The following is a 27795-nucleotide window of genomic DNA, read 5'->3' as shown; positions in this document are numbered from 1 at the left end:
GAGAGCAAAATCAGCCTCCTGCATGAAATAAGGAATCCTGACATCCGGGTGGTACCAATGCCTGCTGAAGCTAGCCAGTGTTACCAAGTAGTAAATGCGGAAATTTGGCACCCCAAACCCTCCTCTCTCATATGGCAACATAAGGGTGTCCCAGCTAAACCATGGTTGTTTACCACCCTATACCAGCCGAATCAGGTAGTGTCTGTAGCGTGGAGACAAAACTGTTGTATAATGGGATGGAAATATTTTTAAATAGGTTAAAAATTGGCAGGAGGACCACCATTTTACCTATGGCTATTCTCCCCGCCATGGACAAAGGCAATGTCAACCAGCGCTCAATGTTGCATTCCAACCTCTCCATCACCGGGCTTTAATTTAATTGCAGAATGCGGCCCACATTCCTATGTATGTGGATACCAAGGTACTTAACGGAGTCCTCGCATCACACCAGCGGGTATTCCGCCGCACAAACAAATTGGGCGGTGGTCAATAGAAAGACCTCTGACTTTTCCCAATTAATACTGAGGCCCAACATGGCACCATATCCATTTATCTTGCGGAGAAGCAGCACAAGGTTGTCATCTGGGTGTGTCATCTGCATACAAAGTAAGGTGAAAAGGGCCATTGTTAACTGCAGTCCCCGTCTGCTGTGTTTCTCCTGCAGATGTCACACCAGAGGATCCAGTGCCAAGCCAAACAACGGGGGAGAGCGGGCACCCCTACTGCGTTCCCCGTGAGAGATGAAATGCAGACGTTAAAGTGCCATTAAGGTGGATATGCACCATTGGGGTCGAGTATAGGAGTCTGATAACCACTAGGAACCGCTCCGGCACCCTGAGGCGACCCACTGTGGAGTATAAAAAGGGACACTCTAGAGAGTCGAATGTCTTTTCCGCATCAAGCAGAACATCCGCCGCCGGAACTGGTTGTGCTGTTCTGTGAAGTGTGGCTAATAATGTTCAGAGGTTGAGGGCAGTTGACTTATGTGGAATAAATCCAGACTGTGCGGGTGAGATCACTTGATCAACTATCAGGGCAGGTTGTGTTGCCAATATCTTGGCTAGAATCTTGTTGTCGAAATTTAAGAGCGAGAGCGGTCTATATGAGCCGCAGTTATATGAGTCTTTCCCAGGTTTGGAAAGAAGTATTATAACCGCCTCCCTCAGTGTAGGGGGAAGCACTCCAGACTCCACCGCCTCTTGATACACATCTATGAGGTAGGGGGCAAGGATCGTTTTACATCTCTTATAGAAGCATCCCGTGTACCCATCAAGCCCAGGGGCCTTGGAGCCATCCAGTGCATCAATGGCTTCAGTTACCTCGTCTTCAGTAGAAGGTTTGTGCAGAAATTCCTGATGCGCTTTGTCAAGCCAGTGCAGGGAGATCACATCCAGATAATCCCTATACATCTTTGGGTCCCCCACCGTTCTGGACGTGTATGAATTACAGTAATAATTGAGGACCTCCTCTAGGATGCCTACATTGCCGGTGATCCGGGTGCCCTCCTGCCCATGTAACTCAGCTATATAAGTCAGCCTCAGGATTGTTGCATCAATCTAACAAGGGTTCTACCCGGACGTTCCCCTTCCCCATGGCGCCTAGCCACTGCATATTTGCCCAGGTAGTGCGCCTTCCGCTCCATAGCCTTACGAAAATCTGCCATAAGGGATGCAAGGTGTTGTAAACTAGGGGACTGCAAAAGGGAGGAGTCACTCCTGTCAACCTCCATCAATTGCTCCTCCAGTTGTGCTAGCATATGGCATAAATATCTAAATACACCAGCACTCTTGGAGATGCACACTCTTCTGGCATGTGCCTTAAACGTCTCCCACAGGGTGGCCTTTGAACTGACAGTGCCAACATTGTGCGTCAAGTACTCCAATATTGCTTCGCAGAGTTCAGTCCCAAATACTGTGTCTCTAAGGGCCATGTCTTGAAATCTCCACAGACTTTCCACACCCCCTGCACATGGGATTCTCAGCTGCATCAAAACAGGAGAGTGGTCCGACAGTGGGTGGGGAAGATGACTAATGGTGTTAATCCACAGGGCTGCCCCTGTAGTGAGGAGCCAGTAATCTAACCAGGTACATGTGTTATACGGGGCAGAGTAGTGAGTGTACCCATCTTGACTAGGTCAGTGGTATATCCATGCATCCACCAACCCATATGCCTCCCTAATGTCTAACAGTGAGTACCTAGCTCTAGGCTTGGTGTCTGTAATGGTAGCAGTACTATCTTTTGCCAGATCGAGAAGTGAATTGAGGTCCCCACCCAATTAAATTTGGTCCACCCCCATACGTTCTATTTATGCGTGAATGGAAGTGAAAAAGTCGGGATCATCAATGTTTGGTGCATATACATTAACACATAATACTGAGTGTTCTAATAAGCATCCCTTGACAAGTACAAAACATCCACCGGAATATTTATACACTGCCACCTCCCTAAAGGGCACCCGACTATGAATCAGTATTGTAACCCCTCGCGCAATGGAAATGAAGCATGCAACATATCTGTGCGCTCCCCAATTTGCCACTAGGTTGGACTGTTCCAAGGGGGCCAAATATGTCTCCTGCACGAAGGCAATATCCACTTGGTGTCTTTGCATGTAATTGGTTACTTGCTTACATTGATGGGCGTTGTTGAGGCCACTTACATTCCATGACATCATTACAACATTTGCTTCTGAGTATACCTTGTTAACCATTTTCTAGAATGGTATTACATGAACTGCCTGTTTTTGTATAGTCACTGCTGCACTGCAATAGAAAAATTCAAAAGAACCACATTTCAGAGTTTTGGTTGAAGACTCCATAAACCCCCACTGTCCGCCCATCCCCTGCATCAAACTTCGGGGGAAAACCCCAACCCACAAGTATGAATTTCAAACTTAAATGAGATAAAAACATTCTACATTGCTGTAACGAACTTAGTAAGTGCATCTGCACTGGGGGGGTGGCAACGCCATGCCGTTACCCCGGTTCTGTTGATGACGTAGCACCTAATTGGATGTAGTATGGTCCACCTCAAGCGGCGGCCACCGCAGCATTATCACGAAGGTGAAAAAAAAAAAGCAAAAACCACTGCAGCAGGCGTTAATATGTGCAATGGGGATGAATGGCATGTTCATTTTAACTAGCCGTGAAGAGGTCCGCGCTTGCACTGGAGTCAGGGATGATGGTCTGAGAGTGTTGCGGGGAGGGTATTCCCCGCTGACGCCCTGATTTGGAGTGTATGCCCGACAGAATTCCAGGGCATCATGTGGGGAATCAAACACACATGATTGGCCATCCACGTCCACCTTCAAATGGGCAGGGTAGAGCATCCCATAGCACAGATCTAGCTTGAGGAGCCTCGCTTTCACCCCTTATACTTCCGCCTGGCTTCCTGCACCATGGCTGTAAAGTCTGGATATAGAGACATGGATGATCCATGCCACTCTGGAGTGCCTTTTTCTCGAGCCATCCTTAATGCTGTGTACCGATCTTTAAAATTCAACAGGTGGGCTATGATTGGTCTGGGGAGCAACCTGGGTTTAGGCATGGTACAAGGGTGTGATGCGTGCATTCTACCATCAAGGTGGATGTAAAGAACTCCTGTCCAAAGAGGTTGATTAACAAGGTCTCCATGAATCCATCCAGCCGCCCAGTGTAGGTGAACTTGGGAATTCCCACCACCTCTATTTTGTCACTCCGTCAGGAGTGACAGTTGCGCTTTATAAAACTTCATTTTCATTTCATTTCATTGTCGTGCCGCTCCACTGCCTCCAAATCCTCATTGTTGATGGTAATGAACTTAAGAACTTTCTCCATGCTCTCAAGCTTTTTAGCAGTTTGGGCAGTTCCATCCTCCTGGTCAGAAATCCTGTCCTCTGCCATTGTTAGGAACCCTTACTGTTGGTCAAGCCTGGCGCCCACAGTGTCAAGCCTCTTGTCTCAGGCATCAAAACAGGCATCCGGTGCCTTGGAGCCTGTCCTTTGTTCCAACAACATGGTGTCTCCCTCCACCATGCTGACTTGCTGTGTTGCCGCGCTGCAGGTATGTGGTTTGAAAGTGAGCTTACTTTGTTTCGGGTCCCTCCAGACCATGCCCAAAGTCTGGGCAACAAGCAGCGCACTTTTGCGGGGATATAATCGCCAACAGCACTGCCATGGTGGGTGTGCAATACACCAATGTTTCAGGCTCCAACCATTCCTCTGGAGTCACAGTGGCTCGGCCAGTATTTGCGCCTCTAAGGTTTTTCCTGGGTGCAGCATTTGCTATCCATGGCCATCCGTGTCTCTTTTGAGGTAACCAGCTATGGTGGGGTGGTAGCCAGCAGCCCTGAGATGCCCATATAGGTATGGGTGGGGCTCTGACGTGGTCCCACAGCTCCCGGCCCGCTGACCGGCCCCCAAGGCTCACCAGTGTGCCCTGTCACCACAGGACCTCCGGGGGAAAGCCTGTGGTGCTCACAGGTCCTTGGCAGGTGTATTAAATGCCCGCACCGCCACCTCTTACCTTGTTGCTGCCAGCCTCTTCAATCGCGGCACTCAAAGCCACACGTTGTGCTCCTCCCAGCCTGTCAGGAGCGCTGGGCAGCTCCGATGTAATTGAGCCTCTGGCTTCTCACATGCCGATAGGCCTCTCCCCTCACAGGCCCACTGCACTAATATTGGCGCAGCCTGAGGGGTTCTCCGGGGTTGCGCTGATCACTGGCCGCCCCACACCGCTCCTTACACACCATCGCCTACCACATTGCTGCAGGGAGCGACGCTCAAGGAGATGGATGACGAGGAAGTACGGCAGAGCTCCAAGCCTACTCGGCCATTATGGTCGGTGGCTTGGCCATGCCCCCGATGAACAAAAGATTGACTTTTTACAAAAATAGTTGTTTAAAAGACGAAGTAGACAGTTAATGTTTGACTCTCTTCAAACTTGGCAGAAAACGGCAAAGCAAAGACGGTTGAAAATGGAGAAGGATGCACTGAAGGGAAGGATGCAGACTCTTACACAGAAAGCTATGGCATATGATAGATAAAAGCAGGAGACAGGAAGGGGTTGTCATGACAGGAGATTTTGTTTGCAAATTGATAAGTCTTATGTGACCAAAGAGGATGATGATAATTTTGTAGAAAAGTTGTTAGATACCCAACCCCTGCCTCCCTATGCCCCGCAGAGGAGATATTTTGTTTCTTTGCCGACACAGCAGCCTAGATCGTCTGCTAAAGTTACTCTTGTATCAACTACTGTTGTACCCACAACTCTGGTTACTGTGCCCCTGTTCTCTCTCTCTCTTTACCACCCTTGACAACTTTAGCATCTCTTACATCCACTACCCCCACTCCTTTGCCCCCTGTTCTTTCTCCTTTGGTGTAATCAATGACTACAGTTCTACCTATTACTCCTGTTACCCTTACTCCTGCTGGTATACATCCCCCGAAAGTTTTCGGATGTTGATACTCCTATATGTGGGTTTGATGACAGGGATTTTGTGAGATTTAGGGAACAAATAGGTCTGTTGAATCAATGTGACATAGGGGAAGAAGAGAAGAGTACACTAGGGAGCGGAGTTGGCCGACCGGCTAGGGCCGTCAACCTCAAATCGGGGAAACACTTTCAAGTCTCGGCAAGGACGCATAACATCCTGTGATTCTGGGCAAATCACTTAATCTCCCCGTGCCTAACAAAAATGTAATATGTCCTCATGTAATGCAACTGGTGCTTGTGTAAAGCGCTCTGATACCGGATACCTTCGGGTCAAGTTCGCGCTATATAAAACTCCGTAAATAGCGAGTCAGGCCATGCAGTGGGCTTGTAATGCAGTTTACAGTGTGGAAGATATTTGGCAGGTTATTTGCGATTTTGAGCCCTTCTTACAACAGCATGCTCTTCAACATATGTCTGCTACATTGATTAATCTTTGGCATACACACATTGGGTCAGAGGCTCCCCAAATAACATTTGACATTAGAGATCGTGTTTATATTACTGATTTGGAACCAGGACAGGTGTTTGGTAATGTTACTACCATAGTTTCTTATAGAGGCTGGTTGCATGATGGGAGTCATACTCAAATAACTCAGTTTCTCATGCGTGAAGTCCGCCATATTTATCACCCAGCAATACAATAACAGACCAGCATGGTGTGGTTACAAGACAGGGCATCCTTGCCCGTTTTCAGGAGAAATGGGTTTATACTCCATGGAAAAAGAGCAAGGTTTTAGCCCTTAAGACTACGTTGCCCGATCATAGGAAAAATCCCACTGCCTATTATAAGGAATTAATTGAGGCTGCTTCATTTTCTGTAATGACTCTGGCTGATATGCAGGTGCATACTCAAGATCATGTTACCTGAGATGGGTGGTACCTGGAATGTGATTAAGGGGTGGGATCAGAAGAGGAAGCCAGGAGATAAGCCACGTGCGGAGATACTTGCTTTGCCTGGCCGTATCATTACATATATGCATACCCGTATTCAACCTAAGAAAGTAAGTTGGGATAGATTGACAGCTTGGCGGCAGAAGAAGGACAAGAGTGTATTTGATTCTTCACTAGGTTTGAAGATACGTTTTTGAATTACAGTGGGCAGGATATTTCCATAGAAGGAGGAGTCTGTTTGTTTGTTGAAAGGTTTGTAACTAACCTTCTTCCTGAAATAATGACTCATTTGCAGGCATCTGAAATTACTTGGTCTACATCTCCCACTCTGTGATCCTGAATGTGGCTCAATATTATGAGCATCGAGATCAGGAGGAGAAGGACAAAACAGATAAAAAACATAGGATTTAAAGACGAAAGTTTTGTTACAGCAGGCATCTCGGGGAAACAACAGGGGATGGGGAGAACCTTCTTGACAACTCCTGCGTACTAGGCAGCCGTCAACGATAACTTTGGGACAAAATCAGAGTGCGTATTGCAAGGAGGATGGGCAATGGTGTAGCCAGTGCCCAGTGCTGCTACAGAAAGTTGTGTCCCCTAGAGGACGTGGCTCTAGTGGCAGAGGCCATGGGACAGACAGAAATGAGAATGCTGCAGCTCCTGTGGGCCGCTCTGACAATAATTATTTTGTTGACACCAGAGACGGACAATCACATTATGATGGTATGATGTGGATGATGTGACAGGTATGTCTTACAGCTAGGACAGCCAGGGACAGGGTGAGGGGCCTGTTCAGATACCTGTAGATCAGTGTAGTCCTTATGTCACAGCAGATTTGCAGTGTTCAACTAAGGAATTTTGGGTGGATACAGGTGCGCCGAAAAGTTCTGTTTCTCGACACATGGTCCCTGGGGCAGCCCTGTCTGGCCAGAATAATGTTTCAGTAGGTTTTTCCGGTGTACCGGTTGTCAGATCCATTTCTCGCCCCCTTGCATTTACTGTTGACCCTTTTACTGTTGAGTAGGCCTGGGCAGCAAATTCCATTCCGCTCGCGGAATTTGCAGAATTTGGGTAATTTCGCGTTCCGCGGAGAACGCGGAATTGCCCAAAATTTTGTGTTCCGCGGCTTCGCGGAATTATATGCTTGTTCACGCTCTCAAAATGCGTGTTCGCGAGATATTTCCCCCCGAGCACACAAACAGCGTTCGTGAACAGGAAAAGAGCATCGCGAACAAGCAATTCCGCGTGTTCGCGGAATTTCTGCATGCTCGCGGAGATTTTTTATCATTTCGTGGAGCTTTGCGTAGCGCGACTATGCAAATTCCGCCCACCCCTACTGTTGAGTCACCATTTTTGTTAATATCTAATTGTGGTGAAAACCTGATGAGATTGAATTTGTTGAAGAAGTGCATGCTAACATTTATTGCTCTCCTGATGGTGTCTATGTCACTATGGGCCCTTATATCAACACCAGTCAGTGTTTGTCTTAGGATGCACCCTTTCCAGATGAGTTTACTCCGGTACCCCCTACTTTATGGGCCACAGGTGATACAAATGTGGGTTTATTGCATATACCACCAGTTTCTATACAAGTTTAAGATAATGCTATTTTCCCCGTATTCCTCAATATAAAATACTGCAAGCAGGGGAATAAGCTCGTCTTCAAATTATTCAGGATTTGATATGAAAGGGAGTGGTTGAAGAAAAGTCCGCCAATATCTGTAATAGTCCCATTCTTCCGCTCCTTAAAAGTACACCTTCGGGTTCCCCTGATGCTATTGAGGATGCTATCATTTGGTTATTGATTTGCGAGAGGTTAACAAAATCGTGGTTCCACCGTTTCTGGTGGTTCCCGAAATTACTATGCTTTTAACGATGATCTCACCTACTGCTAAGGTTTTTTCTGTTATTGATTTGAAAAATGCCTTCTTCAGTATTCCTTTACATCCGGACAGTAGACATTTGTTTGGCCGGGAGAAGCTTTAAATTCTGTTGCGCTCCTCAAAGCTATACAGAGAGTCCTAGTATTCATAGTCAAGCATTAAAAAGTCAGTTGGACTCACTATCGCTTTCCCCAGGTAATGTACTAGTACAGTATGTCGATGATCTATTAATTTCTATTAAAGGTTGTAAGGATAGTACAGTGAAATTGTTGTTGCTTTTGGTAAAACATGGACATAAGGTCTCTCTTTTGAAATGTCAGTATTGTCGACAGGGGGTTGCCTATTTAGGTCACCTACTGTCGAAGGAGAGTAGGAGACTGACCCCTGAGCACATCAGTACCATTAATAAGATGCCCATTCCGCGGACTCAAAAGGATTTACGTGCTTTTATAGGTATTACATCTTACTGTTGTCAGTGGATCCCAAATTACTCGTTACTAATCAAACCTTTGCTTGCATTAACAATGAAAGCTCTACATGAGCCTTTGCATTGGACGCCTGAATGTCAGCAGTCTTTTGAACAATTAAAAACTTCGCTTTGTTCGGCTCCGGTGCTTGTCACACCTAACTATAACAAACTGCTTGTTCTCTATGCTCATGGGATGGCTGGTTGCACACTTTCTGTTTTAACACAGAAATTTGGGGATAAACAAAAGCCTTGTGCTTATTTTTCTGCTGTGCTTGACCCTGTGGCTAGGGCCCTTCCGAGTTGTCTGAGAGCGGTCACGGCTTTGGCCACTTCAATCAGACGATCATTGAGACTCGTACTTGATACAGACTTTACAGTTATGGTACCCCATGCTGTGGATACACTTTTGCATAAGACTAAGACACAGCACCTCACCAGTGCACATCTTACTGGTTACAGATTTACATTGTTTGCTAACAATATTGTGAATAAAAGATGTGCCACTCTGAATCCAGCCAGGTTATTACCCCTCCTTTCTGAGAATGATGCAGACGACAAACATGACTGCATATTCCCAGACAGAATAAGAGACGAAAGTATGGGTAGACCTGACTGATGTTCCCTTATCTGAACCCCAAGGAGAACTATATGTTGATGGCTCCTGTTTTAAATTACCAGATGGCACCACCACTGCAGCCTATGCTATCACTACGTTGCGAACAATAGTAGAGACATCACAGGTCCCCTATCAGTTGGCTCAAGCTGCTGAGCTTGCTACCCTTATTCGAGCTTGTGAATTGAGCGAAGGACTGGTTGTCAATATTTATACTGACAGCCTGTACGTGTTTGGGGTCGCACATAATTTTGGCCGATTGTGGGCGCGGAGAGGGTTTCTTGCCTCTCATGGTACCAAGACTGATGACGTGGGAAGAGGAAATGCATTTGCGGATCATGTAGCTAAGGAGACGGCCCGAAGTAAAACTAAACTCATGTTTGTTGCAGGTCCGGCTAGGTGGGTTCCAGAAGTTGCAGTGTTTGAAAACACTGTTGAAAGTGTGAAGGAGATTCCAAGTGAAGCCACGATAGAGGAATTAGCGAAGAGGCAAGACAGTTAAATGTTGAATTGATAAATCTGGAGAAAATAAATGGATGTTGCAGAATGCATATGTCTTTCCTGTGGTTACTACGTCCCATGGTCCAGATCATATTAGTGCAAAAGGCATTTGCAAAATGTTAGCCCCTGTTTGGCATTATAACATGATTTCTAAGACAGCTGCACATTTGGTGAAACTTTGCATGGTTTGCATGATGCATAACCCAGGGAAGGGTACCCCTACACCAACTGGTAATTTTATTTTGCACCACCTACTTTTTCTTTTGAAGTCCTTCAAATGGACTACATAGAGATGTAATAAGCTTAAATATGTACTAGTGTGTTCAGTAGATGGGTTGAGGCTTATCCCACTGAGGATAATATGGCCATTACAACGGCAAAAGTACTCCTTTACCCCTTCGATGCTCATGACGGAATGGTTCCGCATGAGCATCGGTGCCCCTGTGCTCATGACGGAACCATTCCGTCATGAGGCCAGGGGCACGAAATCCCTCTGCTGCAGAAAGCAGAGGGATTTCTCTTTAATCCCTTTGACCTTGGGAGCTGGGGAAGAGCTTCCCCAGCTCCAGCGGCCCCTCCCTGGTTTCTGTGGAATGAAGATCAATGCGCACGTCACGCTGTCTTCATTGGGCTATCTCAGCCCCCTGGGCACGTAGAAAGACAGGAGAGGTATCATTGGAAAGGGGAGATTCCCAAGCAGGGATCCACCCACTAGACACCAGGGAGTGGGAGCGGCCCCTTGGGCAAGGGCTTTTGCTCCCCCCAAATGTCATTTAGTCTTTTTGCCCCCCCCTGGGGGGCAGATGGGGGTAGTAGCCCACTAGACATCAGGGATATTTACTTTTACCCACATCATTTATTAGGGATGGGGCTGCCCATAAAGGGCATGTCCATGCCCCCACCCTGCAAAATGTACAGCCTTTTTGCCCCCCCTGGGGGGGAGTTGGTGGCAGTAGCCCCTAATCTGCCCCCCCCAGGGGGCAGAAAGCCCACTCTATGCCAGGGATTTATTTTTCTTCAAATTTGTGGTGGGGGCTGCCCAATATGAGCATGCCCATGCCCCCACCCACCCCCTCAAAAGTGACAGACTCTCTGCCCCCCCTGGAGGGCAGATGGAGGCATTAGCCCCAAATCTGCCCCTCCGGGGGGGGGCAAAAAGCCCAGTAGACGCCAGGGATTTTTTAGGCAAATTTTAATTAGGGTGGGGGCATTGGCATGCCCGTTTTGGGCAGCCCCCACCCTAATTAAAATTTGCCCAAAAAACTCCCTGGCATCTTGTGGACCTTTGATTTGATTTGATTTGATTTATAGACTTGTAGAGCGCACGAATGCCCAGAGGCGTCTTGGCGCTATGAGCGACATATAAGGATTCTATGCGATTTTGCTTGGAACACCAGATACTTAAATAATTAGTTCTTAAATAGCCATGTTTTAAGCAAACCTCTAAAAGTCATTAGTGAGTTGCTATTCTTTAATGACATCGGTAGACTGTTCCAAATTTTTACTGTTCCCAGGAAGAAACTTCTGCCCCCCCATCGCACCTGCTTGTATCTAGGTACTGCTAGGAGTGCTTGTGAGGACCTCAGATTCCTGGATGGGATGTCTTTTTTTATGTGTGTTTTGAAATAGTGTGATTCATTCCCTTGCAGTGCCTTGAAAGCAAGGCATTGTGACTTAAAGATAATTCTTTTGGCCACAGGTAAGTTCTTTCAGTTTGAGGGAGACAGACTCATACTTTGGAATGTCCAAGATCATTCTAGCCGCAGCATTTTGCAGCCTTTGAAGTCTAGTTAAAAACTGTGTTTGAAGACCCATATAAAGGGCATTGGCATAGTCCAGTCGTGATAAGGCTAGAGCAACAACCACAGTTTTAAGGGAGTCCAGTGGAATAAAATGACGGATTTTATTAATCATTTTCAATATACCCCAAAAGATAGAGGCCAATTTCTTAATTTGCCATTCAAATGTTAACTTTTCGTCTATTATGACTCCTAGGTTCCTCACTTTTGTGACTGGGGCTGGACATTCCTCTAAGTCAGCCGGCCACCATCTTGGAGACCAAAAGGGTGTTTTAGCTCCAAAAAGCAGAACCTCCGTTTTTCCTCCATTCAGTTTGAGGTAATTTCTCTGCATTCAGGTATTAATTTGTACCATGCAGATATTAAATCGGTCGGCTGTCTCCTCTACGTTGTCAGACAACGAGACCACTATCTGTGTATCATCGGCGTATGAAACAACCGAGAAGCCAGCTTTCCTGATTATGGCCACCAATGGGGCTACATATATATTAAAGAGAGTGGGGCTGAGGGAAGAGCCCTGAGGCACTCCACATGATAGATTGAAAGATTTGGAGACCAGCCCATCCATTTCTACAGCGAACGATCTGTTTGTTAAATAAGATGAAAGCAGTTTGGTGGCAGTATCATGGATCCCTAACTTTGTCAGTCTTTCAATTAGGATTCCATGATTGACTGTGTCGAAGGCCGCCGACAAATCTAATAAAATTAAGGCGGCCTTCTTTCCCTCATCCAGTGTAGTTCTGAGTTCTTCTACTGCCATTACCAACGCTGTCTCGGTTCCATGTCCTTCTCTGAAGCCATATTGTGAGTGATCTAGAGCTCTTGTTCCATGATAAAGGTTGAAATTTGCGTGTTAATTAATTTTTCCAGTACGGTCGGACAGATGCTATTTTCCAGGAATCGGGGAAAATTCCAGACCTGATTATTTCCGAGAACACTGTTGTAAGCTGTTCACTAATCATATCTGTAAGCATGTGAAAGATTTTAGGGGGGCAAGGGTCCGAGGGGGCTCCAGACTTAGTTGACATAGCTGTTTGTCTGATCTGCTCCTCTGAAGGTGGGCGGAGAAAAACCTCGTACTTGGTACTGTGAAGCAATTTCCTGCCGTACTGTCATCAGAGTCTAGCTGTGAGCTATCATTTAGTGATTTATATAGTGTCTCCACTTTGTCAGTAAAAAATGTTCCCAGGGTGTTGCAGAACTCTAAGTCAGCCTTCTTCTGATAGCTCTTTGGAGGACTAGTACGTTTTTTCACTGTGTCAAACAATTTACTGCAGGAGTTTTTTGATTCTAAGATCTTGTTGGTGAAATATTTGGACTTTTCCTCTTTAATTGTTTTTTTTTATAATCGTGTAACGTCTGTGCATACTCTTTTCTTCTCACCTCCTCATAATTTTCTCTCCACCTTCTTTCTGACTTTCTGCATGCTTTTTTTTTGTTCTCTTAGTGTGTCCGAGAACCAAGGTTAGGAGGGTTTTTTCCTGTTAGACAGGAAGGTTTTCTTAGCAACTAGTATCTCTATCGCTGATTTGGTCCACAGGTATAGTCTATTGGCCATGCCGTTTGAATCAGTTTCCAAGTTTGGCTTTGATGATCTTAGTACATCTTGTAGCCTGGAGATATCAGTATTTGTCCAGTCTTGGTAAACCGTTTTATCCCGATTAACAGTAGGTGTTCTTGATTGCCCTTTACCCTGTATAGTAAATACTATGGCTTTGTGGTCTGACCATATAACTGGTATGACTTCCACTATTTTTAATGTGGGATTGGATGTAAAGATGCCGTCCAGAGTGTGTCCTGCGTAATGGGTTTCTTGACTGACGATTTGTTTTAAAGAGAAACTTGCCATTGAATCAGTAAGTGCTGCCGTGTTTTTATCATCTTCTTTTTCTAGATGGAAGTTAAAGTCTCCTAAAACAGTAAAGTCAGAGTGCTTTATACTGGATTCTAGAAAGGGACTTATCTTCTCCATCAAGGTATTATGAGTTTTTGGCGGACGGTAAATGAGGAGGCCATTTAGAGTGTAGTTGTCGTGGAGACTTATCTGGAAAGGTAGGGTTTCGCACTCTGGCGAACTGCCTCTCGCACAACCCGACACTCTAATTTCTTCTCTGAAAATAATAACGAGCCCTCTGCCTCGTTTATGTTCTCTATCTGCTCTAATCATAGAGTAACCTGGAGGAAGTGCTGCATTTAGTTCCATATTTGAGGTGGCATCCGCCCACGTTTCTGTGATGAAGGCCAAATCAAGTTTCTGGATTTCTATCAAATCTGCCAATTCTGTATTGTGACGAATCGTTGATCGTGCATTAATTATTACTGCATTAGCCCCTATCTGCCCCGCCAGGGGGGCAAAAAGCCTACTAGACGCCGGGGATTTTTTGGGGGCAAATTTGTATTAGGGTGGGGGGTCCCAAAACGGGCATGCTCATGCCCCCACCCCCTCAAAAATTACAGCATTCCTGCCCCCACGGGGGACAGATGGGGCAGTAGCCCCCAATCAGCCCCTCCGGGGGGCAAAAAGCCCACTAGATGCCAGGGATTTTTTAAGGCAAATTTTAATTAGGGTGGGGGCATTGGCATGCCCGTTTTGGGCAGCCCCCACCCTAATTAAAATTTGCCCAAAAAACTCCCTGGCGTCTAGTGGACTTTCTGCCCAAACAGGTAAGGGCCCAAAACGCAGTGAGGCGACATCAACATTGCCTATCAAAAAATGTTTTGGGCCCTTGCCTGTCGCGGGTACTTGGGCTTCCCACACAAGTGAGGCACCATTTTTATCGGGAGACGTGGGGGAACGCTGGGTGGTGGGAAATTTATGTGAGCCCAGTGATGCCACAACTTTCCCACACAAAAATGAGTGAAAAAAGTGATTTTTTCAGCCAAAATTTAGGTTTGTAGGGGACTCTGGGTAGGGAAACGTTGGGGGAGCCACGAAAGCCGGGTTCACAAACTACAGCTAGGCACTGCCAAAAAAGGGTCATTTTTCACTGCGAAATTGAGGTGTGACCACATTGCGTTTTGTGCTGTTTCCTGTCGCGGGCACTAGGCCGACACACACAAGTGAGGTACCATTTTTCTCGGAAGTCTTTGCGGAACGCGGGGTGGGTAGAAATTTGTGGATCCACGCAGATTCCAGAACTTTCCACCACAGAAATGTGGGGAAAATGTGGTTTTTTTGTCATTTTTTAGGTTTGCAAAGGATTCTGGGTAACATAACCTGATGGGATGCAGTCAAGTCACCCCATCCTGGATTCCCCTGGGTGTCTAGTTTTCCAAAATGTATAGGTTTGCTAGGTTTCCCTACGTGCCGGCAGAGCTAGTGTTAAAAAACTACAGCTAGACATTTCGCAAAAAAAAGGGTAAATTTTCATTGTGAAACTGTGGTGTGTTCACGTTGGGTTTTGAGCCATTTCCTGTCGTGGGTACTATGCATACCCACACAAGTAATTCAGATGTGTAAAGCAACTGTTATTACCTATAGATTTGTGATGCATTTCTGCCTTCCAAATGAAAGACGTTGTGTAAAAAAAAGTCATTTTGAAAAATGACCGATAATTCTCAAGCTAGTAAGAGTATTCCCAATTTAAAAAATGTGCAAATATGTACTGTTTCTAAACTCTATAATTTGTTACCATTTCAGAAATACATAGGTGTCTTTCATACCGATTTTTCCATGTATACATTTTCCCACAATAATTGCTATATACCCGGAACATAATAAAAAACCATTGCAAATTGCTGTTCAGTTTTTGACTCTGGGTTCGTCGGGTTCTTGGTGAACCTACAAGTCCTATATATCCCCACAACCAGGAAGGTCCATCTGATGTAACAGTATATTGCTTTCAAACAGATGTCCTAATTAGAAGAAGTTACAGGTGAAAACGTTGACACAAAAGGCTGTTTTTTTCAACTAATTTTCAATTTTTCCTATATTTAACCGTTAGTTTCTATAAAGAAACCTTGATGGATCTTCACAAATGACCCCTTGCTGAATTCAGAATTGAGTCTACGTTTCAAAAATGTATAGCTTTCCAGGATCTATTATTGCTTTCATACCCATTTCTACCATTAACTGGAAGGAGGTTGAAAGCACAAAAAATAGCAAAAATAGGCTATGTCCCAGAAAAATGCCAAAAGTGTGTATAAAATGTTGGTTTTCTGACAAAAGTCTGTCATTCCCTAAAAGCTGGAAAAATGGTGATTTCAGCCCCACAAACCCTTTTTTGAAAACATTTGCAGAGAAAATCCCAGATGTTTTCATTTGCAGTCCGTTTTTCACATTTTTCACAAAAAAACAAAATTTTGCTGTATTTTGGCTTATTTCTGGGACCCTTTCAGGGGAATCCACAAATCCTGGGTACCTTTAGAATCCTCATGATGTTGGAAGAAAGGGACTCAAATTTGGCGTGGATACCTTATGTGGTCAAAATGTTACAGGGGCCTAAGCGCGCACTACCCCAAATAGCCCATAAAAGGCTTAGCACAGGGGTGGAAAAGGCCTAGCAGTGAAGGGGTTAAAGAATACTTTTCTCGATTCGGCTTGCCTCCAATTATTTGGAGTGACAATGGAAGTCATTTTAATGGGAAAGTGATTAAATTGATTATAGAAGGTTTGCATACAAAACAAAAATGTAATGCTGCAAATCATCCGCAATCAGAGGGTTTGGTTTAGAAGTACAATGGTACTCCCAAAGTGAAATGAGCAAAGATTCAGGAAACAACAGGGTTAAAATGGCCAGATGCTCTGCCGTTAGCTCTTCTGTCAACAAGAACAACAGCCCATCCTAGAACTGGATTGTCACTTTATGAGGTCGTGTTCAGATGCCCAGCAAATGAATGGGGTGTCCCACATCCTCGTAAATATACTGATTTTGAATATCCTGTGTTTCTTGACTATCTTGGCCAGTTAACAGAAAGTTTATGTTCTGTTCACCAACAGGTGCAGGAGTCCCTAACTCCTATACCAGAGGGAACCGGCCACTACATCCAGTCTGGGGATTTCATTCTCGTGAAAAAAGTCCAGAGGAAGAAGTCTGGAGCCCCGCAGGAAAGGCCCTGAGCAAGTTTTGTTGGTGACACGGACGGCTGTAAAAGTTGCTGGTTAAAAGTACTGGGTCCACGCCACTCACTGCCTGAGGATTCCTTTGCCGTTGACATACGATCAATGGGTCAAGGAAGGAACACCCAACACCAAGTGTGAGCAAGTGCTCAGGTTTGTTAGTGACGCCAAGCTAACATGGACACAGACATCTGAGGAGAATGAGGATGTTTTGAACGAGGCTATTCCACCAGAAATCGAGATATCCCGGAGCCTTTGTTCACTGATCATACAGTGCCTGGGGCTGCCAGGTACAATTTATGTCCTTGGCTGGGGGCTACTGAGTCTAAGGAAAAAAGAAGATTAGGGATGGACTCTATAAGATAGGTAGCGCCGAGTAACAGTACCAACGTATCATAGAAATGAGTGAGAATTTTGTGTTTACCTTGCCTCGGTTGTTTGAAAACTAGTCAGAAAAAGAGAAAGTATACTTAAAGTTTGCAACCATCGTCGACGTGAGTTTTGGAGAAGAGCTTAGGACAGAGCAATCTCCACCGCTGGTGCTCTAGAGCGCCAATTATTGATGGACAATAGGAGCCTGTACCAGAGAGGCTGTAACGGACACTGAGAACATTATATTATCTTGCATCTTATTCCTTTAAAATCATTATGCATCCTTTTGGCTGAAACGTTGCAGAGGAGGACCAGCCAATTGTTCCTATTGTACAGTATAGTGGGACATGGTCAGGGAAAAGAAAAGTATTGTGTGTCGTTCTTTTGATTCTACTGATAAAAATATTGTGTGGGGTATCATAGGTTTTGGAAGATGCTCAAAGTGTGCATTTACGTAGTAAGGGCAAGGTCATTTCCCTAAGACATACTAAGAGAACGGCTCCGAGTAATGTATTTTTGGAAACACATAAGAGGTTTTTTGGTGAAGGGACTGCTTGTTACCCCACTCGATCTGTCACCAGTTTGTGGACTGCATATCCATTGTCACTTGTAAATTACATGAATACTCGTCCACCCCAATTGATAGAAGTGAATGGAGTGTTTGGTTTTGGTTTTCCGGGGCCATGTCTATACCATAGAAAGCCACAGGGGGTGGGTTATCCGGGTTGTGATAATAATACACATTGCGATCATTTTTATATGGAAGAACAGAATGTAACATTAGTAGGTTGGCACTGCAAAGAGTTGACAGTTCCTCTAGAGGCTAGTTATTACCCTGCCTGTTGCCCCATTGTGAAAAGTATGGATACCTCATTGTATATCAATTGCGCAGGAATATTGTTGTACAAAAACGCAGTGCCTCTCACAAATAGAGAGGATCCAAGTATATTCGAAAGGAAATCTAGGTATGCTGCAGTGGATTATGAGGGGCTGATTTATACACACCCAGGGTTTTTATTTTTGTCTAATGGGACTTATTCCAATGTCTATAATGGTACAGAAGATGCAGCCCTTGGAATGTTATTCCCTTTTGGTGTTCCCTGGAGAGATGCCAAGTGACAGATGTAGAAGTCAATAATTACAGTAATGGTATCACCTTTAGATACATCCTTTCCTCTATTTTTACATTGGGTGGTACTTCCATGGCCAGGGGTGAGAAAGCTAGAGAACACTTTGGATGTAAACAGCAAATTTTATCTAATACTACAGTGGCAGCTTTACGCGACATTGCCACTAAGTTATAAAGTATGCGGATATATTTGGAACAAACTAAATATGCAGTGGATTTTATCCTAGCTAAGAGTGGAGGTGTATGCACGGTAGTTGGCGATCAGTGTGTGGTCGGCATTAAGAATATGGAAAAGAATATTACAAAACACATTCTAGATATTCTCGAAAACATTAAGGGAATGAAGAATGGAAATTAGAGTTAGGTATTGATGCTTTGCTGTAACCTCGTTCAGTATCTTCCTTTTTTTTGCTCCTATTTTGTCACCATTTTCACACCCAAAGAGAAAATATCAATCCATGACATCAATGCAGCTATAATGCCTCAGAAAGATATTGATGATATGATGCATGTAGACGAAGGAATGTTTGAGAATTCATCTCTTCTTGCAGTTTTGCTCCCTAATGTTGACAATATGGAATGTTCCTAATTGTACCCTATTATCATATTTTACTATTATTTACAATTCCGTTTTTTTTTCTATGGTCCGCAAATTTTTTAGCTCATGCTAAACGGAGGGTCTGTTATAATGGAGCCGAGATGGCGTACACAGTGCCCTATATAAGTTAGCATTTGCGGCAACATTTTCTTTGTGGACGCCATTTTAAATCATGATCTAAACTAATCCTTCATTGTTTCTGAGAAATAGCCTCTGTTAAGTTTTGTTTATGCTTAGTTTCAATAATGAATAGACTGTTCATAGTAGTGCATACCTTTCCCTCTAGATAGAGGCCCTCTCCCTCTTGTCTGGTGGCAGACACAGGGTGAAACGACCTTCGACTGTGTTAGATTGTGTTAGATACTAGAATTAAAATTCATTTTTTTTGTATTGCATTGCCCAGTTGCATATGCCTGGAAACTTCCATTATAGGCGTGTCTTTGCCCAACTACTAAATGTACATATTGTATCTCTATGCTTGTTGATTTTAGTTGCCTCTGTATCACTTTTTGAGGCTGTGCAGCTGGGGCTCCACTCTGAGTTCATCTGAATAAAACAATTATTGCTATAATTATTGCTATATTAGAGGTAGTCCTAGGAGACCCGGGTGGCCCCATGCGGGTCTCTCCATTCAAGAGTAAACCTTATAATCTTCAGCTTACAATTGAAAAATCGAGTTATGTGCTAATTGAGGAAGGTGGACAGAGTTCATTTGAACATAGGGTTGCCAGTGCTTAATGAAGTAACATTATATTTGACAGGCTGTTAGCAAGTGGAGCAGGGATCTCATGTTTTAGGCATATCTGGTGAAGCGGCAAACTTAAAGTGGGGATCTTTTTTTGATCTGCATTCTTTTGTGCTGATATTATAGACGAATATGAAATTTGTCAGAACCTTAGCATGTTTGCCTACCCCTTAGTATTTGAAGTTTCATGCAACTGCAGCAACAGGGGGCTCAGTTCTGTGGAAATCGGGCAAAGTGCTTTCTTTGATCATTATTAGATAAACTACTGCAGTTTGCCTGCCAAGAATGCATAGTTTCTTCAAGCATGCATGGCCTGGATAAGGCACAGGGCCTGACCTCTAACATGGCCAGCGATTTCATTTGTGCACCCTGTTTTAATGGGTTCGCGGACCAAACTTTGGTTCTGCAAATTCAAAAACAATAGCAAGAGCTAAACGTTTCTTTTTCCAAATGAGTTTAATGTAAATAGACTTGAAGTCTATTCACATGGGTTTGAGGACTGTCTGCAAAATAATGGTCCAACTATCTTGTTTACCACTTTCAACCCACTGGACACATTATTGTTATGCCAGTCCCTTGAAAACAACTGAATGGATTTACTTCAAACAAAGCAACAGCACATCTCTGAAAAATATTTTAGTTTCATTTCAAGCTTGATGCAATTCCTTACTGAGTTTCAATCTATTTTGTAGGGCAAAGATTCCAATGGGAGTTAAAAAAACAACTCTTATTTTTTGACCACCTTTTGAAGGATACCCTCCTTGGTGGTTTTGCATGAAACTGATGAAATTATAAACCATAGCTTATAAATATATCTGAAAAATTAATACATGTTTCTCAGAAACAAAGATTTTATGTTCAATTAATTCAGCTTTGTGGTAATTCTTTCAGATATATGTGAATTATGTCTTATGTTGTTTAATATGTTGCATAATGTGTATGGAATTTATAAAACACAATTTTATAACATCAGAATAAATATATTATTTTCTATATATATGACATCCATTTTTTTGTGCAGCGTTCACAGAGTTGACTGATGATATAGGGAAGTCTGTAAGTATGTACGTGGATTTATCTTGTAGAGATTATTCACACGTTGTGCCGCATATTTTACATTAGTTCAACTGTTAATTTCTATATGTTCCACTATCAAATACTAGGCATCCTCAATTATATTAGCCTCAAGGCCGACTTACAGGTGACTTGTTTTATATTTGAAAGTAGATTTCCCTCATGACAAAAAAGGTTTATTTTGACCAGTCTGCCCTCATGTTGTAAAGATTTAGCAGTCAGGTGAGAAATATAGGCCTGAAGACACATTTTCCTGGTCAGCAAAATAGATGGCACGATATGTGCTGCAGTCTACAGGTGACATTTAACTTCCTGCAATTGGAGTATTTCTTGTACGAAATACTATGGTTATATGTATATAAGGCATTTTTTACAAAGTTAACAAAAAATATAATATTCTTGCCTCCAATATAATGCCCCACAATGCTCTGAATACCACAATATTTTCCTATGATATTGCAAACCATATTATGATGATAGACCGTCTTGGCTCCAGACCCGGTGAGAGTCATCAGAGATGGTCAGCTTGTTAGCTAGATAGCTGGGGGGCCTATATGCGATGGCTCTGTAGAAGATGCAGTTGGTTTTAAGATAGTGTGGGCTGGCAAGAATCCCAGTGGAGTCCTAGCAACATAAAGGTGAATGAGATGGTGTTAGCGTAGTAGGATGCCTTGAAAGGGGGCCTATATTATGTCTGGTGGGCCAGGGAGCTGAGCATTTCCACCATCCAGATGCAAGATTATGAAGGACTGAACATCAGTTGTGGGGTCACTTTCTGAGTGAAACTGTTTCACTTTCTTCAATAGATATTGATGGTATCAGACCATCCATGTTTTCTTCACAATGTGTTCCTTGGGTGTGAGAGTGATGTCCCTTGTAAATCTGGGTGATTTGACATAGGATACAAGTATGAGGGTGAAGATTAGCTATTGAAGACGTCAAAGTTCAAGCCAGTTAGCCATCTATGTCCTATTTCCTACTTGCAGTTCTTAGCAAATAATAGGAATTCTTTATTGGTGCGAAACCACTGTAGGTAAGTGCTTAAGACTAAGGCCTAGATGAGGTGCAAGCAGTGTCTTAGGCAAATGTTGTCTAGACCAGAGGAGACTTTAAATTACACTTGTGAGAAGTTATCAAATTAGTGAATTTGGATGTGTTATCTTTGACTAGAGGCCAAAGTGTTTCCAGGTAGAAATAGAAGATATCGGCAGTAGTACTTAAGCCTGGGGCACTCCACAGATGATAGGGATCTTCTGAGACACTGAATCCCACATAATACTTCATGATGTAGACGAGGAGGTGATTTTGAGTGTGCTGAGGGGGCAGTGTTGAAGGCAGCTGAGGTATCAGACTCTATGAGGATGAATTGATCATCTTCACCTACAGCCAGGAAGACCTCGTCTATGATATAAAGCCTGGTAAGTAGTTGTGCAGTATATTGTTGTCAATGATGTGATCATGGAGTTAAATATAGACTTTGTTGGATGATCGTCTGTATTTTCAGACCTTTTATTGATGAGGTCTTTGGAGTACCAGTGTGCAGAATGTTATGGCTTGTGTTTGTTTTATTTGTAGCAGTCGTGTTTGCATGGTTTTTTGAAGTCATTTAGAAGGATTTTTGTTTGGAGGTGGGGTTTGCATGTAGAGAGATTAAGTGGTAGGTTGTCAAGGGAGTAGTCTTTCAAAGATCTGAATGTAGGTTTTGCTTTGTTTGCTGTTTGAATTCTCAGCAGGCATATAGAAATGTTGAGTTGGTGGGTCCAATCCAATGCAGAACTATGAGTGAGTTGCACTAGTTGTTTGGAGATGTTGAGAAGACAATGTTGAGGATGTGGCCTTTGGTATATCTTGCTTGGTTGGTTGTTTCATTGTGCTATAGCACATTAAGTATGTCAATGAGTTTGAATAGGGTGTCTCTTTTTTGTTTCATGCTTGCATTGTCTGAGATGTTGAAGTCACCAAGAAAGTGGTGAGGAGCATGTCAAGCTTGGTATTGTTGATACACTCTGTGATTTCTGGAGTGTGAAGAACTACAGATTGCAAGTTATTAAACTTGAAGTGTAATATGTGTCTATTAGTTTGAGATTGTGTGATGGTTAGTGTACTGTGCATGAGGTTGGGTTTATGTAATATGAGACTGCCATGGCAGTGTCTTTGTTGTCTAGCTCTGGAAAAGTTTGTAGGGACAGGCAGTGTGGGTTGATGACTTGAAGTTTGTAGGGAACCGGGGTTCTTGCCCAAGGACATTCCTGGGCCTAAAAGGCCCAAACAGGCAATGCTCGTATCTGTTCTTCCCTTTGATAGGAATGCCTAGGTGGTTGGACACCATGAGGAGTTGAGTAACGTGGAGAAAAGGAAGGAAGTAACATCACTTCCTGTAGAGTTGGTTGCTGGGAAATGCAGTGATGTCCCTCCTTGTGCAGGTGGATACTGGAAAATGTAAGGATGTCACTTTCTCTGAAGATAGATTATGTAGCATGAAGTCTGCTTGTCTGGCATCTTCCTTTAAAGTTTTTTTCTGGCAGGAAACCAGTGATGTTACTTCCTGAAGAGTTGTATTTTTGGGCTAAAGATGATGACTGTAAACTTGCTTGGGCACTGTAGGAGTATAAGATCAAGTGGGAGGTTTTGAAATGGTGGATAGTGTTGAACAGCTTTCTGTTTCTTTAGGCTGTTTAATTAATGGAGTTGGTATAGTAGTTGGATGTGACTGATGTGATGAATTGTCAATGCACTAAGTGCACAGCTCTTCGTAAAACAAGGTTTTTAGTGTGTTCTGCTTTTTGTCCTTTTTCTTTCTTCCCAGCAGATGGATTGTTTGTTGGTGGCAAGTAGTTCGGAGTACGAAGGTGAGGAGTGTTTTGGCAAGATCTTGTGTATTTTAGTTCATGCTGTTGAAGGTGAAGCAGTTTTGGAGAGAGCTGATGTTGGAAACTGAATTGGGTAGGGTGAGATATTACTTTTTGCACAAGGTGTTTGATCCTTCAAAGGATCTAAAGATTTGAAGTATACTCCAGGTTAACCTTGGGGTTGCTAAACAGGGAGATTGTGATGGTAAAGTTATCAGTACAAACCAGAGCTGTATTTAGGTTGCACTGGATGGTCAGCGATATCAAGAATGAAAAGTTGAAGCTATGGCCTTTAGATTGAGTTGATTGGTGACATGCTGTGATACCCTGTGTGTTTACCCTTAAGATGGTATCTCTTGTATTCTTAATGCTGTGTAAGTCTTTGTGTGAAGTGAGTTTGGGTGTGATTGTAGGGATGGTACTGAGGAGTGCTGGGCTAGGCACATCTTACCTTGTAGTTGCTTGCTGCATTTAGAGTTGTTTTGTTCCAAGGCCCTTTTCCAGCTCATAAGAGGATAAAACAGAAAATGCCATTGTCTGGCTCTGTCCAGAGAGATGGCCACCTAGATGTTGGGAGACCCTGAGGAGTTAAGTAGGATAAATGGCAGACATTTTGGGGAGGTTGTGGTTAAAGCAGTGACATACCTTCCAGCAGAGATGGATGTTGGGAAATATGATAATATCTACTTTTGTTGGCATAGATGCTTGGCAATGTAGTCCACTTGCCTGGCCTCCTTTTAAAAGGATTTCTGCAAGAAACTACTGGTAATTTCTAGATGGATTCTAGATCAGGATATTAAATTATTGAATATACAATGTCAGAGGATTTCCTCTCTCACATACCCACATTGGTGTTTATGTAAAACCTTAATTAAATTTCATGAATAAACATGAGCTCAACTGTTGCTATATTCATGACTCTCTGATTCCATACATCATTCTGCAATGTTGCCTCTCTAAAATCAAACAATGAGTTTTAAAAACTGTTTAAATTTCATCACAAAAGCATGGAACTGATATTCGTTGTCCCCCAAAAAGTTAAGACATGGAATTCGAGAGGTTTTTCTGCTTTCAAAGAACTTTGAAACTCAATATAAGGCTTGTTTCTCTGTGTGGGGACCATAAATGCCATAATGCCCATTAGTGCATAGTGCACATGTTCTCTCATATTTGTCTACTAAGAAGAGCGTTTGCTCTGATTTTAATATAAAAAACTCATGGTTCAAATGATATCCAGTAAAATATAACACTGTGTTTTTTATATGGTTGCCTTAACAATAGATAGGCATAAGTTGATAATCATAGTATGTGTTTGACTGTTTGGTTCTTTGACTAAGGAAAACAGATCCTGTATTACATGGCGTGAAGAGACATTGGAGGCAGCTTGGTACATCTACCCTAAATTGGCGGATGCATCAATCAGACAAAGTTGTTCGCTTAATTAAAGTTGGGAAAAATGCAGAGTTTTCTGTCAGAAGAGCTGGATTTGCCATTCCAAACCTTTGACCAAATGGCTGATCTGCCACATGGCTCAATTTTGGAAGCAGAGACCATCACTCATTTTCTCTACATGAGGCCACCATGCTGGCCCATTCTAAGGAAATGGACCCTGATCTCCAAGTGCAGAAGAAATATCACTGTGCTTCAAAAACACTGTAACTTTTCTTTACAAGAACAAACCCTAGCCTGGGGAGTTTTTTCTTGAAGTACAGAATGCTTGGTGGAGCAGGTGAATCACACATGGTGCTTGTTTGCGTCTTTTGGCAAATGGTTAGTTCCATTGGTGAACCTGTCATACTGGTAGATCAACTGAATGTACAAAGATCCCCATCTGCCTGGGAGTAAGTTTTCTCTTTGGTGGACAGTCCTCTGCTGAAGATGATGGGGGAGGTTAAAGTCATCACTAATCTAATGGACTTTTGGGCTGCCCGTCAGAGTCTAAATGGAATCGATAACCTGGCTTTCCATTTAAGGCACTGGTTACATTTGAGGCTGAATGTCTGATACATATATTTATCCAAGTAAACAAAGCTGCATGTCTGAATCCAAAGTAACAAGATATTGCCAGTCTAGGTATATAACTTGCAACTGTGAAACCTAGTTGTCTTTCTATAGTAAATGAGGACTTGCATTCAAAGGAAATAAACTGTAGAATCCCTTTGCAAAGATGTCCTGAAAATAAAGGGAATTTTAAACAACAAATAACATGTATTTTCCTCTCACTTGGGTTAGTTCTTGTCACCCCACCCTGTAACACAGTGGAAAGTTCACACAAAGAGATGGTTTACAGTTTTATATACAAGCTTCATAAATTCATATAGCCATTCAAGGGAGATGGCTTATATAGGTTGGTTCATTACCAGTACACACCATACACCCTCAACCTGGCTGCATTCACTAGTAATGCTTCTGTAAGGCTTCAGCATTTGAACTGAGGAGTTAGATATATGGAAAAATAAAGGGACGGAGCCATAAAGGGCTTACCCTCTGTCTAATGGCCTCATATGTCTTTTAACAGCAGATGTAAAATTCCTGCTCTGCCACTTTGTAGTAACTCACAATGTTCCACAGCTGTCTGATTGGTCTAGTTATTTTATTATGAAATATATATCTGTGACTTGCACAGTGATTGAAAGATTGGTCTCTTCCCCATATTTGTCTTACCTTGTTTTATCTGCATAACGAACAGCTTCAAATATCGCTTTGTATTCAGTAATCATGTTTTCAGCAACGCATTCAGAACCATATTCATATAAGAGAAAGTCAATACCCTGCAGAGATAAATTAAATCATGTGACAATCGTATTCAAACCAATCTGTACTTTGTAATAACAGCAGCATTACAAGCGATAATCCTTTTCCATAGCTTACAGTATCATTCAGGCTACAGATGATATAACTGTTAATTGCTACCTAACATCAATCTTCTCTGCTGGATCCATAAAAGTATTGAAGATATTTAAGAATTGATTTAGAGTTCAAAGTGAAGTAACAGTCAAAGGGGTAGCATCCACTGTCAAAATGTTCTTTAAGATTCCATACCTATGCTGGAAGGAATGAAGACAGTGAATTCTACTCCAGGCTGAAAACTCAGTCTTGAAACTGGGGACTCTTCAATTCTCTCCAATCTCATTATGAATGGTCCAGAAGAAATAGGCATTCCTCATGTTGAAAACAGATACACTGGGGATCAGAATTTAGGAGCTGCAATCATATTCACCTATTCTGAGTTCTATCATGTAAAATGTGGTGGAACATGTCAATATTGGGGCTTACTGCATCAAAATCGGACATTTTTCACTTGGTAAATTTTGGAATGTTTGATTTTCTGGGGAAAATTACGGGGGTGGGAAATTGTAGTACCAAGAGTTACCGCATATACTGGAATTTCTTGGGGTAGTCATAATCAGGGCCTTAGTCTGACTTCAAAGATTTGCCACCACTTTCAGCCTATTCCCTATATCATGTGCACATATTTTTCATTTCATTAACCCTAATTCCTCTAAAGCTAGGACAAAGATATATTAACACAATGACTGAATGAAGAATGGTGCCTTCTACACTCAATCATTCATTATGTTATTCATGGTATGCATGCATTGATTAGTAAAGTATGTAATTACCAGCGAGATGTCCTGACAAAAGAAACAAAGATGAAAAGGAAACAAGAAATAACAGGAAACCTATTATCCAGTGAAGTTTTTAAAGATTTACAAAGGGGGAGAATTTGATTTTGTGCACAGAGATAGTCTGGGAGTGAGTTGTGCTAGTTTCCGGCAAGAACAGAAAAAGTATGACTGTCAGACCTAGCACAGTAGTGCATAAGTACAGACAGGTGACATAAAGACCTTACACTACAGGTAGGCTGGTAGTGGATGAGCTCATGACAACTCTTTAATGATGAAATGCATGGAAAAACAAACACGCCTTTAGGTTATCCAATGCCAGGGCTCCAATGGCTTAGAAACAGAAACTCTTATATTTAGATCAAGCACAAGTTGGACATCTGTGTTCTGTATACATTACAATTGTTCAATGATAGAATATCAACACCTAAAATATACCCATACCACAATATCGATTAATAAATATCTATGTCAAAAATATTGACATCCTATATTTTTAATAGTAGGCACAAAAATATTGGAACATAAATATCGATGTCAAAAATATAGTTGTACAGTATATTGTTTTTAATATAAATACTTAACAAATATATAGGAAGTAATAAAATTACTTCAGTTAAGCACACATATATAATAATTAATATATATATTTACTTTAAAAGTTTTATAAACCTCATTATTTTAATGTATTTTATAAATTTAAAATTATGTAAATAAT

At 42.7% G+C, this 27795-nt stretch overlaps 1 protein-coding gene across 3 annotated transcripts in view; it reads right to left on the bottom strand.

The window, feature by feature from the left end:
- LOC146809213 (uncharacterized) overlaps positions 1 to 27795 on the bottom strand; it is a 216436-nt gene that overhangs the window by 72867 nt on the left and 115774 nt on the right. For all 3 annotated transcript variants that reach the window (XM_085616032.1, XM_085616035.1, XM_085616033.1), the window contains exon 5: positions 26116 to 26222. In XM_085616032.1, the coding sequence (XP_085472158.1) occupies positions 26116 to 26222 (107 nt within the window). The remainder of the gene's footprint in view (positions 1 to 26115; positions 26223 to 27795) is intronic.

The sequence above is a fragment of the Triturus cristatus genome, chromosome 7 (assembly GCF_964204655.1).
Source record: "Triturus cristatus chromosome 7, aTriCri1.1, whole genome shotgun sequence".
Taxonomy (NCBI): domain Eukaryota; kingdom Metazoa; phylum Chordata; class Amphibia; order Caudata; family Salamandridae; genus Triturus; species Triturus cristatus.
The sequence above is the reverse complement of the archived record's forward strand: the minus strand, read 5'-3'. Positions and strand labels throughout refer to the sequence as shown.